The 18,829-nt window shown below is 42.0% G+C and overlaps 1 protein-coding gene across 2 annotated transcripts in view; it reads left to right on the plus strand.

Annotated features, from left to right (window-relative positions):
- FRMPD4 (FERM and PDZ domain containing 4) overlaps nucleotides 1–18,829 on the plus strand; it is a 110,000-nt gene that overhangs the window by 80,615 nt on the left and 10,556 nt on the right. For both annotated transcript variants that reach the window (XM_008072441.1, XM_021706133.1), the window contains exons 8-12: nucleotides 4,559–4,695; nucleotides 7,357–7,483; nucleotides 10,086–10,175; nucleotides 10,764–10,946; nucleotides 14,339–14,477. In XM_008072441.1, coding sequence (XP_008070632.1) covers nucleotides 4,559–4,695; nucleotides 7,357–7,483; nucleotides 10,086–10,175; nucleotides 10,764–10,946; nucleotides 14,339–14,477 — 676 coding nt within the window. The remainder of the gene's footprint in view (nucleotides 1–4,558; nucleotides 4,696–7,356; nucleotides 7,484–10,085; nucleotides 10,176–10,763; nucleotides 10,947–14,338; nucleotides 14,478–18,829) is intronic.

Raw genomic sequence — 18,829 nt, forward strand, 5'->3', positions numbered from 1 at the left:
GTCTCAAACTCCTGAGCTCAAGCGATCCTCCTGCCTCAGCCTCCCAAAGTGCTGGGATTACAGGCATGAGCCACTGCACTCAGCCAATAGACCTGTCTCTTATACCTGAGACTGTCCTCAGAAGAGGAAATCTTTTTTTTTTTTTTTTGGAGTTGGGGTCTCACTCTGTCGCCCAGACTGGAGTGCAGTGGCTGCTCCCGGCCACCACAGCCTCAACCTGCAGGGCTCCGGCAATCCTTCCGCCTCAGCCTTCCGAGTAGCTAGAATTACAGGCGCGCGCTACCACGCCCAGCTAATTTTTTTGATTTATTGTAGAGATGAGGTCTCGCTGCCCAGGCGGGTCTCGAACCCGCGGCAATCCCTCACCTCAGCCTCCGAAAAGCGCGGGATTACAGGCTGAGCCACCGAGCCCAGCTAGAACAGGAAATCTTGTCTGGAAATCTTGCCTAGGGAGCAGCAGAAAAAGACATGATGTTTTTACTTTCCCACCTTGGGTGTTGCATGTATGGTATATTAGCCACCTCTTCAGGGAGTAGCCAGTGAGGAGAGAGGGGAAGCCATGTATGATGAGCAACAGAGACCAAAATAAAGCTACTGTCATCTTATATACTCCACTGAAATCAGAGAAGAGAATGTCTTTACCTCAGATCCTCTATTTCAAAATGCCTTGTATCCCAGAATGTGTGTGTGGTACTATAGGTCTAAAATACCAGATCTAATACAAGTCAACAGATCTGCAAATGGTGATTTTAAGATACCACAAAGATGCAATCAAATTAGCCTAGAGAACAAAAGAATCATCAGGAGCAATATGTATCACTTTACAAAGACAAAATCAATTTAACTTAGTGGGCTTCTAATGAGGACAGAAGCCATTGACGAGATGAACCGTGACTATGAAAACAGGTTGCAATAGTGATAATATCTATTAATCTTCTGGTCTTTAATGGGCCACAAGGTATTTTACAAATTTTAGCATACATATTAACAGGAAACTCTAATAATCCAATCTGTTCTAATTTATCATTACAATAGGCTATGCTGACGTTTACCTGTCCACTATCTGTTAAGCAAAAGATTGTTACACCAATTAGTAAACAGGATAAGGCCTAAGAGGCTCGAAAATGTTTTCAAACACGTTGATAGTATTGCTTTCCTTTTTAACATCTAACATGTTCATTATAGACGAACTTTTTTGTAGGCCTAAAAGAGAGCCTGTTGGGATCTCTATTTAGCAAAACAGTGATTGCCATTTGTTTGGGTAACTGTATTTGAAGTAATCTAATTGAAAGTTGTAAAAGCATAATTAGTACATATATATGTATATATATACTAATTATGTAATGTAATTAAGTCACTAATCACCATGTCAAAAATTCACCCAGAAGTCTAGTTAAATACAGGGTAAAGCAAGGAGGGGAAAATGTAATAGGGGTGGCTCATCTTTATAAATGACATTCCATTTTATGACGCATACAAGTATCATGGCAACCTTGGGAGTTACTTAACTCTCAAATTAGTTATTGTTGCGAGTTAACCCACTTTTCAGATAAGAAAACTAAGACTCAAGAGAGATTAAATGCCACATCCAAAGTCATTTTATTAGTAGTTGACAAAAACTAGAATCAAACCTGGGACTTTTATCTTTAAAGTCTGTGCTAAAACCTTATTTCAAGCCATCATACAATAGCAGTCATTGAAGAAAGTAATTTATCAAAATGACCTATCAGCAAACTGATTCTTCAAGTGCCTGCACTTGACACTGTGTCAAGTTTCTTTACCCTCATTCCTCGCAGGACTCTATAAAATAACCCAGTCTAAGTTGTCAACCCTCTGGAGCCCATATGAACAACCCTGAGTACTTGGAAATAACTGGTAAACCCAAGACTAGCAAAACAAAATGGCAGCCTGGAATTGCTCTCAGAGGGCAAATTAAGTGGAGAAATGTACTTATCATGTATACATGGAAACTTTCGTAATGAAGACCCAAAGATTCAGGGGAAACTGTCTATTTTTATGCTTATGTGCAACCAAGTGTGGACAAGCTGTGTAGAAATAGGATTGGACAAAGAGAGTCGGATCTAATACTAATGGACTGAGTGGGGAAACCCAGCAAGGCCTATCTGTCTAGGTTCTTCTTGGCATCTCTGAGCAGCATTCTATCTTTCTGGATGTGGGGCAGGACCGTCTCTGGAATGGGGGGTCTTACCACCTACAGTCAAACAAGGTAGGTGAGAGAAATTTTTTTACGGCCAGTTTTTACACAGAAAGGCAGGGTGGGGGCAGTTAGAGGTATAGTTTAGGTTTTATTACTGACTTTGGGGAAAAGGGGTTCTGGTTTCTAGGATGCACCTTGGGTAAGAGGGATTCTAGTTTCTATGTCTAGCCTCAGGGGAGAATAAGACTAAGAGACAGGACGGCAGGAGGTCAGAGAAAAACTTTTACTTCTGAGGCCTTCATTTTGGGATATTGTTTTCTGAGCTCCAACAAAATCTTCTTGGGGTAAGGCAAAGAATAAAGTAAATAAGTAAGAAAGAGGCTAAATATCATATTTTCTAGCCCAGGAATCCAGTTTCCCATAACAAAAATAAGTAGGACCAGGCACGGTGGCATATGCCTATAATCCTAGCGCTTTAGGAGTGCTGCTTGCTGGAGACCAGGAGTTGGAGACCAGCCTGGGCAACATAGTGAGACCTTGTCTCTACAAAAAATTTTTTAAATTAACCAGACAAGCCGGGCTTGGTGGCTCAGCCTGTAATCCCACGCCTTTGGGAGGCTGAGGTGAGTGGATTGCCTGAGCCCGCGGGTTCGAGACCCGCCTGGGCAGCGAGACCTCATCTCTACAATAAATCAAAAAATCAGCCGGGCGTGGTAGCGCATGCCTGTAGTTCCGGCTACTCGGAAGGCTGAGGCGGAAGGATCGCTGGATCCCAGCAGGTCGAGGCTGCGGTGGCCGGGAGCAGCCACTGCACTCCAGTCTGGGCAACAGAGTGAGACTCCAACTCAAAAAAAAAAAAAAATTAGCCAGACATTGTAGCGTGTTTCTGTAGTCCCAGCTACTTGGGAGGCTCAGGCAGGAGGACCACTTGAGGTCAGGAGTTCAAGAGCAGCCTGGGCAAGACCCTACCTCTACCAAAAAAAGTGAAACACGTGCAGAACATGACTAAGCTTGCTACCTTGCTCCTAATCAGTGAGTGAGAACAGTGCTGTAAAGCCGATCACTGTGTTCATGCAGGGTTTTACACTTCATGACACACTGTCAGCCACTCTTTAATTTGACCTTCACAGCAAACCCTGTGAGGTAGGTATCCCCATTCTGTAGAAAAGGAAAGCAGAGAGAGGCAACTCCCACAAAGTCACACATTTGAAGCAGCAGGGCAGTTGCTAATTTTTAAAATGTTTTGTAGAGACAAATTTACTTAGCTCCCCTCGACCAAGTGTAAATGTGCTGTGTACCTCACCTAATCTTGAGCCACTCCAGGTCGTTAATACAAATCCCCATTGCTCAAATGAGCAAACCAAGGCTACAAGGGTTACACAGGTTGGCCATTGGCAAAACGTCAGGATGCCAGAGCAAGTGGTTGTGAGTCAGGAGTTGCTGCTCTCAATGGCTCTTTGAAGCTGCTATGGCTGATAACAAAGAGGAGAGAGGTGGAAGTAGGGGGAGGAAAGGGAAGGAAAATGATGTTGATAGCAATTAACAATGTAATAGGCCGGGCTCGGTGGATCAGCCTGTAATCCCGCACCTTTGGGAGGCTGAGGTGAGTGGATTGCCTGAGCCCACGGGTTCAAGACCCGCCTGGGCAGGCAAGACCTCATCTCTACAATAAATCAAAAAAAAAAAAAAAAAATTAGCCGGGCGTGGTAGCGCGTGCCTGTAGTTCCAGCTATATGGAAGGATCGCCGGAGCCCAGCAGGTTGAGGCTGCGGTGGCCGGGAGTGGCCACTGCACTCCAGTCTGGGGGACAGAGTGAGACTCCAACTCAAAAAAAAAAAAAAAAAAATGTAAGAGTGCTCACACTTACAGGTAGAGTTTTAAGACTTTACATTGTTCACTCATGTAATCCTCACCACAATCTTGTGAATAGAGAGCAGTATTATCTCCGATTTACAGAACAGGAAACTGAGGCACAGACCACTAAAGGAGTTGCCCATGCTCACACCTCCTGTGAAGTGGAGGAGCAAGTTTCAAACCTTGGATTTCAACTTCGGCAGCCTAACTCCACAAGTCACATGATGCTATCAGCACTTCGTGTCTTCAACTGCGACACCTGTGTTTGGAAATTTCATACCTAAATTCCTAATTATTTTTACAAAATGCTCAATATTTAAATAGCAGCTTGTTGATGAATGCTAAATGTTTTGTGTGGTCTCTGTGCGTGCAATTAAATTCTAACTCGGTTCCAAGCAGCCTGGTGGAAATGTTTCCACATTTAGCCTTCTTGCCTGGGAAGTGAAGGTTGAAACTCTCTGGGGAAATGCATGTCACCTGTTCTCTAAGGCCACACGGCACGGCACATTCTTTAACATGCTGCGCCTCCTGCTGGTCTCTTTGCAGAGTTGTAACGATGTCGTTCAGGAGCGATTTGGGCCGGAGCTGAAATACGACATAGCCCTGCGGCTGGCCGCTCTGCAGATGTACATCGCCACCGTGACCACCAAGCAAACGCAGAAAATCTCCCTCAAATACATCGAGTAAGTGTTGACTCTTGGCACCGTTTCGGAGACAGAGATGCTGCCCCCTTAACATCTGGGGGTAGTTTTGATATTTCTCCAAAATTGATCTTGTTTGTTGCACAGCATTCGTTCACCAGAGGCAAAATGTATGAATATCATGTTCATTTGTGGTAAAGAGATCCATTTCCTACGTAGTCTGCCTCTAGAGCATTGCCGTTAAGATGAAGGTAATATATAAAATGAAGTGCACATTTTAAAATTCCTAAAGGGACTTGGTTCCAAGCCAAGCTTTGGCCTTAGGGCGTTTCACGCATTAACTTGTTCGATTTTCACATCCCCTGTGCGATTAGTAGGATTTTAGCTTCATTTTACAGATGAGCAAACTGAGGCACAGAATGATTGGTAACTTTGCCCAAGTCACATGGCTATTAACCGGTGGATGCAGGATTCAAACCCCAAGCAGTGGGATGCCCCATTGTGCCATAGGTTGCATGTGTGGGTTGAGGCACCTGAGTTTGGAAACACATGGAATGCTAAAGCCTTGGATGTCTCCACATACCCACCTCCAAAAGATACGCAAACTAATTAAAATCCCACCTTCCAAAGAAGATTCCCATGGGCTGCCTATAAAACCTTTCTATATTCCACAATGCTTGGCTGGCCCACCAGAGGGCAAAATGACTTTTCTGTTGAGAAACCTGTGTTTTAGGGGATTGGAGCTCCAACTTGCTGACTTTCACACCACTGTTCTGGCAACTCAGTTCACCTGCTGATGCCTTAATCCTCATGTACAGTTTGAGAACCTCAGGTCCTGGAGTCCCGGTTCACTCCCACTCTTGCCACACACGTGCAGTGATTGAAACCTGAGAGAGACTCAGCTCACAAAGAAATCTTGGGCTTAGCTGGACACATTCATACCCTCTTCTACTTCCCGCTCTGAGGTTCTTGAGGACAAGCGAAACTGGCTGCCATTTGAAAAGATAGTCTGAGAGGATCTTCAGACAATTAAAATGCATTTCTGTTCCTACTGGCTGTACTCATTTTACCAGGTTGACCACTGTACAGTAAGAAACCTTGTCAAGATAACAAACTTGATTAAGCATCTTACAGTCTATAATAATGTTCTCATAAATTCCCTTGCCCAACAAATATTCATTGAGCATTTATATAGTAGTCATATTAGGACAGTAGAAAATGCTAATATGTATAAATTATAATCTTGACCATCGAGGAACTTGTGGTCTGATTATAAAGACAAGTTATAAAGATATGAAAATAATTATTTAAAATAACGATACAAGTAGAATTACAAGGTAGCCTGTAAGGGGTGCCAAATGATGGATAAAGGCAATAAGTATGAGTTGAGGAGAAGGAAGAAAATGTAATGATCATGACATATGCCATCTTAACTAGCAAAGAACACGAGCGGTCAAGTGGGGGGCAGGTTGTCTTCCTGCCTTTCTTTGGAGAAGATCTAGATCAGGAGAAAGAATTCGAATCTTCTTGAAGGTCCACATATAATTTAAAGACACTGTTTGGGCATATAACCAGGGATAGTTTCCTAGGATAGGAATTTCTATTTTAGGACAGATTTCCTAGAATTCAAAATGTGGAACTTTCTTAGACTAGGATTGTAGTCATTGCTGGGGAAGTAGGCAGAAATATATGAACCCAGTCTCATTTGTTGGTATTGCTTTCTTATATATCCACACCCATGAGTGTTGTCTACATCTCTCCATTAATACCAGATACTCTTAAGAGTCATGAACCCCACCCTGATTCCATACCAACAGCACCACCCCCCACCCCCAGCAAAAAAAAAAAAAAAAAATTGTTGATGGAAGGAGTTAGACAGACGCGAACTGGCTGGGACAAAAGAGAACCGTGTGTGCCTAGAGAAATAGCCACTGATGAGGAAAGAGACAGGATAAAATGGGGCAGAGAGGAGTTGTTCTGTCCTTCTAAGAGAAAAAAGAAGCTGGGCTCGGTGGCTCAGCCTATAATCTCGCGCCTTTGGGAGGCTGAGGTGAGTGGACTGCCCGAGCCCACGGGTTCGAGACCCGCCTGGGCAACTTGGCGAGACCTCATCTCTACAATAAATAAAAAATAAGCCGGGTGTGGTAGCGCGCGCCTGTAGTTCCAGCTACTTGGAAGGCTGAGGCGGAAGGATTACCAGAGCCCAGCAGGTCGAGGCTGCGGTGGCCGGCAGTGGCTACCGCACTCCAGACCAGGTGACAGAGTGAGACTCCAACTCAAAAAAAAAAAAAAAAGAAGAAGAAGAAAGAGTGGGCAGACAGGGAGACAGGAGAATGGGAGTCAACAAAAGAAGGGATGGGATGGAGAGAAATTGGTGTTGGAAATACAAACCCAGAAGCATGAGTGAATTTTTAGATTCACAAACGGGTTGGATAAAGTATCTCCATTGGGCCCAATTGCCTCCTTAGCGTTCTCTCTAGAGAGTGAGGAATATGTTTCTGTTTAAATGCAAACATATATGTTAATGATCAAATAATATGTGTCCTGAGTGTGAATTAAAAGTTGCTTCCCTAATTGGGGACTTGTCTCCATTCCCTACCTTACCAAGAGTTCACTTGTTCTAACAAACATCAGAGTACCATTTTGTCTTAGATAACTAATCATCACAAGAATGCGAAATTAAAGATGTGCTCTTTATTGCAGGAAAGAATGGGGATTAGAGACTTTTCTTCCCTCTGCTGTGCTGCAAAGCATGAAAGAGAAGAACATAAAGAAAGCACTTTCACACCTTGTCAAAGCAAATCAAAACTTGGTACCACCGGGTAAAAAGGTATCACATTTGCATCTTAATAGAAAATTATAAAGAGAGAGGCTTGCATGCATTTTTTAAATGTTTAAAATTAGCTCGTGAATAAAATACTTACCACCATATTTTCAGAAGCAGTAATACTGTCTAACTTTTTTTAAACTATTAACATGTTTCTAAGACTAATGAAAAATAAGTATTCATATGGAAACCTATTTGTTGCTCACAAGTTATAGACTCTTTAATGTAGAGGGAAGGTTTATGTGCCCATGAAGAAGAAGTTTGCATAGCCTCTGAGACCTTGAGAACAGAGGGTAGAATTTTGAAATAATTCTACATTTCCATAATGTTCTTGCTTACCATGCCAACCAGCTTAAATGCACAGCAGCTAGCAAGAGGCCCTGCAGGCCGGAGGCCACATTAACTAAACCAGGGTTTCTCTACTGTGGCGCTATTGACATTTGGAAATAGATCATCCTTTTTGGTGGGGGAGGGTGGAGGGGATCATCCTGCACACTGTGGGATGTTTAGTGGCATCCATGGTCTCTACCTATGAGATGCCAGGAGCACCCCTCCCCTAATTGTTACAAATAAAAACATCTCTAGACATAGCTAAATGCGCATTGGGAACAAAATTACCCCCACTTGACAACCATTGGACTAAATCCTACTTTTGGAGGGAAAATAAAATTATTTCTGTCACTTACCATCTTTAGTGTTAAATCATTTTTGCTTTTGTTTTCCTTAAGTAGGAGAAACACAAAGGACATTTAAAAAATACTGTTGGTAGCCGGGCTCGGTGGCTCAGCCTGTAATCCCGCGCCTCTGGGAGGCTGAGGTGAGTGGATTGCCTGAGCCCGCGGTTTCGAGACCCGCCTGGGCAGCGAGACCTCATCTCTACAATAAATCAAACAATCAGCCGGGCGTGGTAGCGCATGCCTGTAATTCCGGCTACTTGGAAGGCTGAGGGGGAAGTATCGCCGGAGCCCAGCAGGTGGAGGCTGCGGTGGCCGGGAGCGGCCACGCACTCCAGTCTGGGCGACAGAGTGAGACTCCAACTCAAAAAAAAAAAACTGTTGGTAAGAAACAAGACAGATGGCTTATAGGTAATAAAAAGCAAAAGATTCCAGAAACCAGAAAGAGAAGGAGGCTTAAAATACTGGACCTATCAAATCAGAAGTAGAACAACCTAAGAACACTTTCCAATTGATATTGGCTAGATAAACTTGGGTGACTCTAATAAAAATCAGTTTACATGAATAATTATTTTGTCTTAGCATCCGATTTAACTCATTTTTACTGGGTAAGGCACACTTATTTCTATGTTTTCCTCACCCCATGACTTTTTTTAAAAGTATAATTAGGTTCAACACACTATCTTCCATCTTTGGCTTACTTTTCAGTTTCATGGGGAGGATACCTCTGATCTTGGAGAGCATTCCACTTACAGAAATATAGCAAGATGTCATGGGTCAAGATTTTTTAAATTTCAGTTCTGATTTGCCTGAAGCTCATTTCTATTAATTGACTTGTGATTTTTTAAAAGCCTGGGTCTTTTAAAAGGTCTTGTAATAATTTAGATAACTGCTATAAGATCAATTGATCGACCTATCTATCTATCATTGTCCTTCTATAAAGGTTGGTTTCTCTAGCTGAGAATGAGTGGTTTGTTTTCAAAATAATTTGCAAAGTGCTTTGGGTTTTCAAAAGAATTAGGATGGATGAATGGTGCTAAATAACAATTACATAAAGAGCAGTATCTTTAGGTATGGTTACCAAATAAGTTGGTAAGCCAACTGCAATTGAAAACAGAATTTTGCTATTTAATGATGGTCTACACCTTGTTGGAAAATTTCACCCTAATTAACATCCCTGGCACATTCAGTATGAAACATGGACTTTTAAAAAATCAAATACTTTTTAAACATGATATGGGAAACTAATTTTTAAGTCTTTATAAAGATAACGTTTATCTGGATACGATTTCATTTGTAAATCATTCATGAAACTCAACAGATTCTCCGAGTTGAATTAATAAAGCAGGGACTTATATAGCAAGTGCAAACATTTCCACAATGATTGGAGCTCAGAAAGTTCATTTTCCCTGAAAACTTGCAAAGACTGGAAGAAACTTGCGAGGGGAAGTGTAAAAAGCCTTTTAAAAGGCTTTACCTAGATTGCAGGTGCGTATTCAAAACATCTCCCACAAACTCTACACTCAGGTGAGTCTCCTGTACAATGAGAGAATTTGTAGAAAACCCGCCTTTGTCCCTGACTGCAAGTGGAAAGCACCACTCACCTTCTGAAGTCTCCTAGGGAGATGTTTCAATGGAAAATTTGATAGTCTTGTTCTCATTTGAGTGCCCTGGCTCAGCATATCCATATTCATGACTCCCCATACTTTGTCCCCCGAAGAAATAAGATTTGAACTTGATGTCATGTTTCAGCCCTTTCTCAAGAAACCAAATCTGTAGAAATTTACTTTTGTTCCTAATGAAGTCTTTATCACACCCCATCTCTTTAGCAGTAAAACCATCCTTCTATTTTGCCCTTGTTTTCAGCTGGTCTCCAGCTGAAATGGAGTCACAACCAATGGAGTTAACACCTGGGGTTTCTTTTCTCTCAGCTCTCTGCACTGCAAGCCAAGGTCCATTATCTGAAGTTCCTCAGTGACCTGCGATTGTATGGGGGCCGCGTGTTCAAGGCAACGTTAGTGGTAATTTCTTTTTCTTGGTTTTTTTTTTTTTGCTTTTTCTTGGAAGTCACCGAGGCCTGCAAAATGTCACCATGGAGGCTGTCTTGAATGAGCTGCCTCTGATGACAAAAGCAAATGAGCTGTGAATCTTCTCCAGCCTTCATTTCTAACCAACTTCACCATAGTCTGAAAATACCAGAAGCAATGTTAAATTAGATAACACCAGTGCAGAATGCCCCAAAAAAAGAACTGTGAAGAACCAAGAGAATCAAAGGACTCTCACAATGGCCTTCTTTTAAATCATTGAGCCAGAAGTCATTTTCACACGAAAAAAAATTTAAAAAGAAAAAGAAACCTCATTCCTAAAAGCCTCTTACAAGTATGAATATACAGTGTTATGATAACACTTACTCTCTACATTATTCATTATTTATTAGAGTCTCATGCAGTCATATATCTGGTTCTTCTAATTGGGTGATTTAGTACAATATGACCCAGAAACACTTTATAAAGAAAATGCAATCTTATAAAAATAGGCTCTCGGGTTCAACTTTGCATGGCACTTCAGAGGTTCAGAATTTTTACATTTTGTCAACATTTCTTTCTCAGCAGGCAGAAAAGCGCTCAGAAGTGACTCTCCTGGTCGGGCCCCGGTATGGCATAAGTCATGTCATAAACACCAAAACCAATCTGGTGGCTCTTTTAGCCGACTTCAGCCATGTCAACAGGATTGAAATGTTTTCTGAGGAGGAGAGCTTGGTGCGAGTGGAGCTCCACGTGCTAGATGTGAAGGCAAGTCTTTCAGATGGTGACACATGGCCTTGTTTGAACAGCTCATTTCTGATAGTACTGCTAGTATTTAAAGACCAGGCCAAAGTCAGTATGTGTGGAGCATCACAGATGCAGTGTGGTGCAGGAAACGTCCACCCAACTGAACCCTGAGGGCTCCAATCCTCACTAAATTGCTGTGTGATTTGGAAACATGTCACTCTACTTATCTGGGCTCATCCATACATGAGACAGCAAGCTACATGACTTTTAGGTCCCTTCTGACTTTAGGAAATGTGAGTCATAGATAAAAAGTAGGGGAAATTTTCCCGAACTTTCTATAATATATGACTCACATAAAGATTTTTCCCAACTTTCTTTAGAATTCTCATTCCCTTTGCTTATGTTGGGTCCCTATATGTTTGTTCTCTTGGAAAATCTAGGTATTTTAGTTAGTATATCTTCTCATATTTATAGCAATTGGTACTGACTGAACATCTGGCCCCTGTGAATGTCATAGCCATTCCATTTAAAACAACAACCTGAAATTGTCCACAAAGGGCTAAATTCTACTTTGAAAACAGAAATTGACAGAGTGCAACCCAGATCTCCTGTCCCCATCTTCTTTTCCCAGTAAAGATGAGTCATTGGATTTTGGCTATTTTAATATATCTAATGTTTCTATGAAGAGGAGACACTGAACACAAAGGGATACAGTGACTGTACAAAGGAGACAGCATCAGTCAGGAGGGGTGCTCCAAGAACAGTCAGAGAGGGTCCAACCCTAACCCTATTCCCACTAGGGTGGTGTGAGAGGAACAAATTATGAGTAATGGAGAACATGGAAAAGGGTTTCTGGAGAACAAATTAAAATGCATCAAAGAGCTCTGCAGCTGGAACAGATGACCATGAAAGAGAGAACGTGAGCTTAGACATGTTGGCAGTGGCCATGGGATCTCATGGGCTGGATCCAGAGGGTTGCAGATGACTTCATGGCAAGCTGAAAGTGTGAGAATAGACGTGGAATGCCTGATCTAGTCTGTGCACAAAGATGCTAAGAGAAATAGTTCTATCAAGGGGAAAAGGTAGAGGGAAGACTAAACTGGATGTAGTTGTTACAGATCTGACAGAGATAATCTGTCCTAAGCAGAAATGAGTGGTGAGACCCTGCTGCTGATGTCCTACCTATATGAAATGGTAGTGGGGTGACTTGGAGACTAAGAGACTTCAACTGAACTATAATGGGGGACCCAAAAAAATCCAGAATTTATTTATTTAAAAATTTTTATTCTTTTTTTTGAGTTGGAGTCTCACTCCGTCGCCCAGACTGGAGTGCCGTGGCCGCTCCCGGCCACCGCAGCCTCGACCTGCTGGGCTCCAGCGATCCTTCCGCCTCAGCCTTCCGAGTAGCTGGAACTACAGGCGCGTGCTACCACGCCCGGTTGATTTTTTGATTTATTGTAGAGATGAGGTCTTGCCAAGTTGCCCAGGCGGGTCTCGAATGCGCGGGCTCAGGCAATCCACTCACCTCAGCCTCTTCCAAAGCGCGGGATTACAGGCCGAGCCACCAAGCCCAGTTTAAAATTTTTTATTCTTACATGTTTCAACTTCAGTCACCTTCAAAGTACTCTCCATTTGATGCAATACACCTATTGAGATGCTTTTTCCATTGCTCAAAGCAGTTTTTGAACTCAATTTTAATGCCTGTTTAGTGCTTCTGCTGTTTTTTGTTTCACCTCTTCCACATTGGCAAAACGTTTCTCTTTGAGAACTTTTTTCATCTGGGGAAACAAAAAGACAAGTTACTCTGGGCGAGATTCAGGTGAAAAAGGAGGTTGGGGCACAGGGGTCTTGCCATTTTTGATCAAAAACTGCTGAACACTCAGTTCATTGTGGGCAGGTGCACTTGTAAACCACCCATCATGAAATGGACAACCACAATGAAAGAATCTTAAAAAAAAAAAAAAAAACTCACTGAAGCAGATTGCAGCCTCTCACAACAACACTAACTGGTATACTGATTCCGATGGGTTCCCAGAACACTAATGGGGGAAGCCTGTACTACAGAGGGATCTAACCTCCAAAAGATAATTCCAGTTTTTATTGGGTCTCACCTCATAGAAAGAAAGACAGTTCAACAAGTAGTACAAGGGCTTTGGGAGGAAGTTATATTCTACCAAACAGGGGCATTGAACCTGGCCAATGTCCTACACTTGGGAGTGAAAGCAAGAGGCCTGTCATCTCATTGTCTCTGTGTCTTTCTTATTGTCTACTTTTTCTTGCTCTTTTATTTTTCTCTCACTTTCTCTCAACAAGAACACACCCTTCCTAATTCAATGAGAAAAATTGCTTCATCAAACTCTTTCTTCTCCACATGCCCAAATCCATATCCAATTGTATATGATCTCATTGTTTTCCAGAAAGCTTTTTTTCTAAACTCCTATCTCTGGTTTACTCTCCTGGTTTACTCTCCTGTAAATTGACAATCTCTTTTAGAAGCATCCTTTTCCTGTATTTCTTTGACACTTTTATTCAGTCTTAACAGTAATTTCCACTTGATTTTTATCTCTCTTTACCACTAATTTTCACTATGAACCCAAGCTTAATCATATGTGATTTTCAGATTGTGGGTAACTGAAGTAACAGGTAACTTAACTATCACCTTTTAGAATGTTAACTATTTGAGGACAAAAATCAATGTCATTTTTTTTTAGATTAGAAAATATAGTTTATTTAGAAAGTAAACTGGAGAAAGAAAGAGGAGATTCACCTCCCCAAGGGAGGGGAGGAGGCCAAAGCTTAAGAAAACATGGCCACACCATAGCTTAGCAAGGGAATGGCATGGCAATGGCTTGGCAATGGCCATTATTGTTTTTATGCCATGATAACTTGGAGGATTCAAAACGTCCAGGCTTTTAAAATGGAATGTCCTGGGCCAGGTCCGGTGGCTCAAGCCTATAATTCCAGCACTTTGGGAGGCAGGGGTGAGAGAATTGCCTGAGCTCAGGGGTTCAAGACCAGCTTGAGCAACATGGCGAGACCTCGTCTCCACAATAAATCAAAAAATTAGCCAGGTGTGGTGGCACATGCTGTGGTTCAAGCTGCTTGGAGGCTGAGGCAGAAGGATCACCTGAGCCCAGTAGGTAGAGGCTGCGGGTGGCCGTGAGCATGCCGCTGCACTCAAGTCTGGGCAACAGAGTGAGACTGACTCAAAAAAAAAAAAGTATGTCCTAAATGTTTTTGAGTAAGGTGCTCTGTGTTATCCCTGACTTTTTCTCTCCCTTTGTGTTTCACCAATGAAATATTTTGTCAGTAACTCTCTTGTTTATATTTCATAAGCATAAATGTAGCTGTTTACATGCCAGGGCGGTTATTAAGAATGGACGGCTTTCACTCAAACATTCTCTTTTGTGTAGCCCATCACGCTCCTGATGGAATCTTCAGACGCCATGAACCTGGCCTGCTTGACAGCTGGATACTATAGGCTGCTTGTAGATTCCAGGAGGTCGATATTTAACATGGCCAACAAGAAAAATGCAGCGGCCCAAGAAACAGGTATTCTTTTCCTAAACTCATAAAGCACTGACACTCCCCAACCCAGTCCACACTTGCCAACAATAAAGATGTTTCTTAAAAAGTTAAAGTTGTATCCACAAAAAAGTTTAATGTCCAAATTTAACACAAAAAGTCTTCAATACTTCTGATACGGTCTAATTGTTAAAAACAAAAATGTAGATTTCCCACCACATTTGATGTGTCACTCAGAAATGCCAGGGAGTTTGCTTCAGAGACAGTGCTTTTATTATTGTGAAAGTCTTCATGGGAGTGTAGTGCCTCACTTTTACAGAGGTCAGGACACAGAAAACTAACGGTGAAATGCCCAAACAGGAGTTTGAGCCCCTGCCTTTAGGGCTAGTCTTTCTTTAAGGTACCCTAGGTCCAGGCATCTGAGAGCCTCCTTCCTGCAGTCAGACTTACACCCAGGATTCTGGCTTTACCAACAAGAGGACGTGGGTATTCCCTAGCACTTGGACTTGGAAGCTCTAAAAGGGAATTCTTCCACTCCAACAGCCATCTTAGATCCACAATAGAACCACTGAGATGGCAAAGACATCAAGTAATTCAATTCAGTCACTTCATAGGATAAAATATACCAAAAGTAAGGACAAGGCCACACATGTTAAATTGATTTTTCCTTTGACAGTAGAATTTTCATTTGTTTTCGGAGCTTTTTCTTCAGTTATTTAAGCATTTTCTTCCATCTACAATGTGGCTTATGGACAGATACTACCATCCCAAGTAGAGCCACTGACCTGTTAAAAAATTATAATCAGAGGTTCCATAATTAGGGTTTCTTCCTTTTCTTTTTTTTTTTTTTTTTTCTTGAGTCGGAGTCTCACTCCATTGCCCAGCCTGGAGTACAGTGGTATGCTCACGGCCACCACAGCCTCGACCTGCTGGGCTCAGGTGATCCTTCCACCTCAGCCTTCCATGTAGCTGGAACTACAGGTGCATGTGACCACAACTGGCTTATTTTTTTATTTAGTGTAAAGACAAGGTCTCACCAAGTTGCCCAGACTGGTCTCGAATCCTCTCGCCTTGGCCTCCCAAAGTGCTGGGATTACAGGCTTGAGCCACAATGCCTGGCCAGGGTTTCTTTTAAAAGAAAGGAGAATTTTTTTTTTTTTTTTTTGAGTCAGAGTCTCACTCTGTCACTCAGGCTAGAGTGACACTCAAAGCCACTGCAACCTCAACCTGCTGGGCTCAGGCAATCCTTCCACCACAGCCTTCCAAGTAACTGGAACTACAGGTGCACACCACCACACCCAGCTAATTTTTTATTTATTGTAAAGACGAGGTCTTGCCAAGTTGCCTAAGCTGGTCTTCAACCCTTGGACTCAGGCAATCTTCTCGCCTCCGCCTCCCAAAGTGCTGGGATTATAGGCGTGAGCCACCGTGCCTGGCAAAAGAATTCTTATGCACAAATTTCATTGTCACTATTTCAGAGAGAAAATGGAGGAAGGAGAAAGAAAGGAAGGACAGCCTCTCACTTTTAAACTGAGTCGAAAACATGAATCTTTATTCCATAAATATATTATAATATGTAAATACACACACATGCATATAGACTCACACACAGTTATTTTGATGGCCACAAAAAAGGAAGCAATTATAGTCACAGAAAAAAGGAAGTCAGAGAGAGAGAAAAGCAAAGTATGCTGGAAGGTAATTTTGATTTTCAAGTCAGATAAATCCAAGATTCAATCCAGCTTCTTCTTGAAGTATCTGTTATTCTCTAAATTTGGGTTTCCTCAATTGTAAAATTAGGATTTAAAACCTGGTTTGCAAGGTAAGAGTTCAAACAAAAATCTATGAACATCACCTAAAACAATGGTCAGTACTTTTATTAATCATTGATTTTTTATAATCATTTTATTAATCAAAAGGTGAAAAAAATTGAGAACGCAAGTGATAGAAACACAGAAAGCAGAGGAAGACAGAACATGAGGCAAAGAAAGCCCCTGAGAGACACAAGACTTTAAAAATAAATAGAGAAAAGGAAGGACCAAAAAGGAGGTGATAAGTGTTTGTTGGGTTTGGTGATAAAACTTTTTATGACCATGTTTTCATTGAACTAGGAGATTTAGAGTAATTTAACTCTGACCTTTGAAATTCTGAAGAGCAGTTCAGCAATTTGACACAATCTTTTCACGTTAGAAAACTAGTTTTCAGCTTTTTACTTTCAAATCTTAAAGTTTATCTTGAAAATAAATCCTGGTCAGGCATGGTGGCTCATGCCTGTAATCCCAGCACTCTGGGAAGCCGAGGCAAGAGGATCACTTGAGGCCAGAAGTTCAAGACCAGCCTGGACAACATAGCAAGACCCCGTCTCTACCAAAAATAAATTACATTTTTTTAAAAGGTGAAGAAATTATTTTCCCCATGGACTGTAAAGATTGTACAGGTGTATAAAGAAAACCAAACCTACCGTTCTAAAAATGGTTACAGTAATGGGGCCTCCAGTCATGGAGCCTCCACTCTGTCCAATTTATAGTGACCCACAATGTAATGTTTAACGAAACTTCAAGAGGCAAAAACTTAGTTACAAAAAGTATTATTACTGTGGGGAAAGCATTGAACTTCAACCTCTCAGTAATTTCACCCAACTCTACAGAAAGAATGATGGTGAGGGCACATGTTTCAAATATCACTCCCTACTCTCAGAGGAAATTGCTAGACCAAGCTGAGCACCAGCTTGAGGCTTAGCATCTTCTTTTCTCTTCAGAAACTCCTGAAAGATCTAAGACCCAAGAAATACAGAGAGCAAGTCCAGTCAGGCCAGTTCATCCCTAGTCTACTCTTTCCTCTCACTCTATGGGAGGTGGGCCACAGAATAAATCCCAGTTCGTAACCTACATCTTTCCACATCTCCAGAATCATTTCAGGAAGCCAAATTAGTGTACCCTTCTGGAAGGAAGCCAAGACTGAGCACATATATTCTTCTCACCGCAAATTGATCGTAGACCTTAGTCAAGATCTCTAATAAGAAGCATTAAGCCCCTATTCCTTTTGATCTATTTTGAAAATTAACTTTTAAGCTCTTTCAAAATCCCTGACCCCACATATTATTTATGCATCTCTGGACTTTAGAAGGGTCTGAGTAAGTATCTATCAACTTGCTTTTAGACTGCCAGGCCATTCCATGTGTTTATTAGTTTAAACCAGGAGCTGGCAAACTATGAGGGGGCCCAAAATAGTCAGGAATTTATTTATAAAAAGTTGTGTATTTATTCTTACATATTTAAACTCCAGTCACTTCAAAGTACTTTTTGTTTGATATAATACATCTATCGAGAAGCTTTTTCCACTGCTCAAAACAGTTTTTGAACTTGTCAATTTTGATGCCTTTCAGTGCTTTTGCTCTTTTTTGGTTCACTTCTTCCACATCAGCAAAACGGTTACCTTTGAGCACTTTTCTCATCTGGGGAAACAATAAAAAAAAGTCACTTGGGGTGAGATCAGGTAAATAGGGAGGGTGGGATACAGGGTCAAAAACTGCTAAATACTCAGCAGTGTGGACAGGTGTGCTGATAAATTACCAATCATGAAATTAGCAAACGTTCTGAAAGAATCTTCAAAAAAAATAATAATTCACTACAGCCAAACAGCCTCTCACAATGCTAGTTGGTACACTGCTGCCGATGGGTTCCTAGAACACTTACCTAGTGAGGGAAGCCTTACTACAAGGGGCCTATCCTCCATAAAATAATTCTGGAGTTGTTGGGGTCCCCCCCACCCCATGGCAAATGAGCAAATTGTGCTCTTGCAAATAAAATTTTATTAGAACTCAACCACAGACATTGTATTACTTTCCTAGGGCTGCTGTAACAGATTATCACACATGTGGGAGATTGTTGTTTTTTTTTTTTTGAGTTGGAGTCTCACTCTGTTGCCCAGGCTGGAGGGCAGTGGCACGCTCCCGGCCACCGCAGCCTCGGCCTGCTGGGCTCCAGCAATCCTTCCACCTCAGCCTTCCAAGTAGCTGGAACTACAGGCACGCTCTACCACACCCAGCTAATTTTTGATTTATTGTAGAGATGAGGTCTCGCCAAGTTGCCCAGGCGGGTCTCGAACCCGCGGGCTCAGGCAATCCACTCACCTCAGCCTCTCAAAGGCGTGGGATTACAGGCTGAGCAACCGAGCCCGGCTCATGTGGGAGATTTAAACAACATAAACTTATTCTCTCACTGCTTTGAAAGCCAAAAGTTCAAAATCAAGGTGTTGACAGGGCAGGGCTTAGTCCAAAGGCTTTAGGGAAAGAACTCTCCTTGCCTCTTCCCATTTCAGGCAGCTGTCAACTTTCCTTGTGGCTGCATAACTCCAGTCTCTGCCTTTGTCTTCATATT

This window comes from Carlito syrichta, unplaced genomic scaffold (assembly GCF_000164805.1).
Source record: "Carlito syrichta isolate Samal-C Ts95f unplaced genomic scaffold, Tarsius_syrichta-2.0.1 Scaffold315175, whole genome shotgun sequence".
Lineage (NCBI taxonomy): Eukaryota > Metazoa > Chordata > Mammalia > Primates > Tarsiidae > Carlito > Carlito syrichta.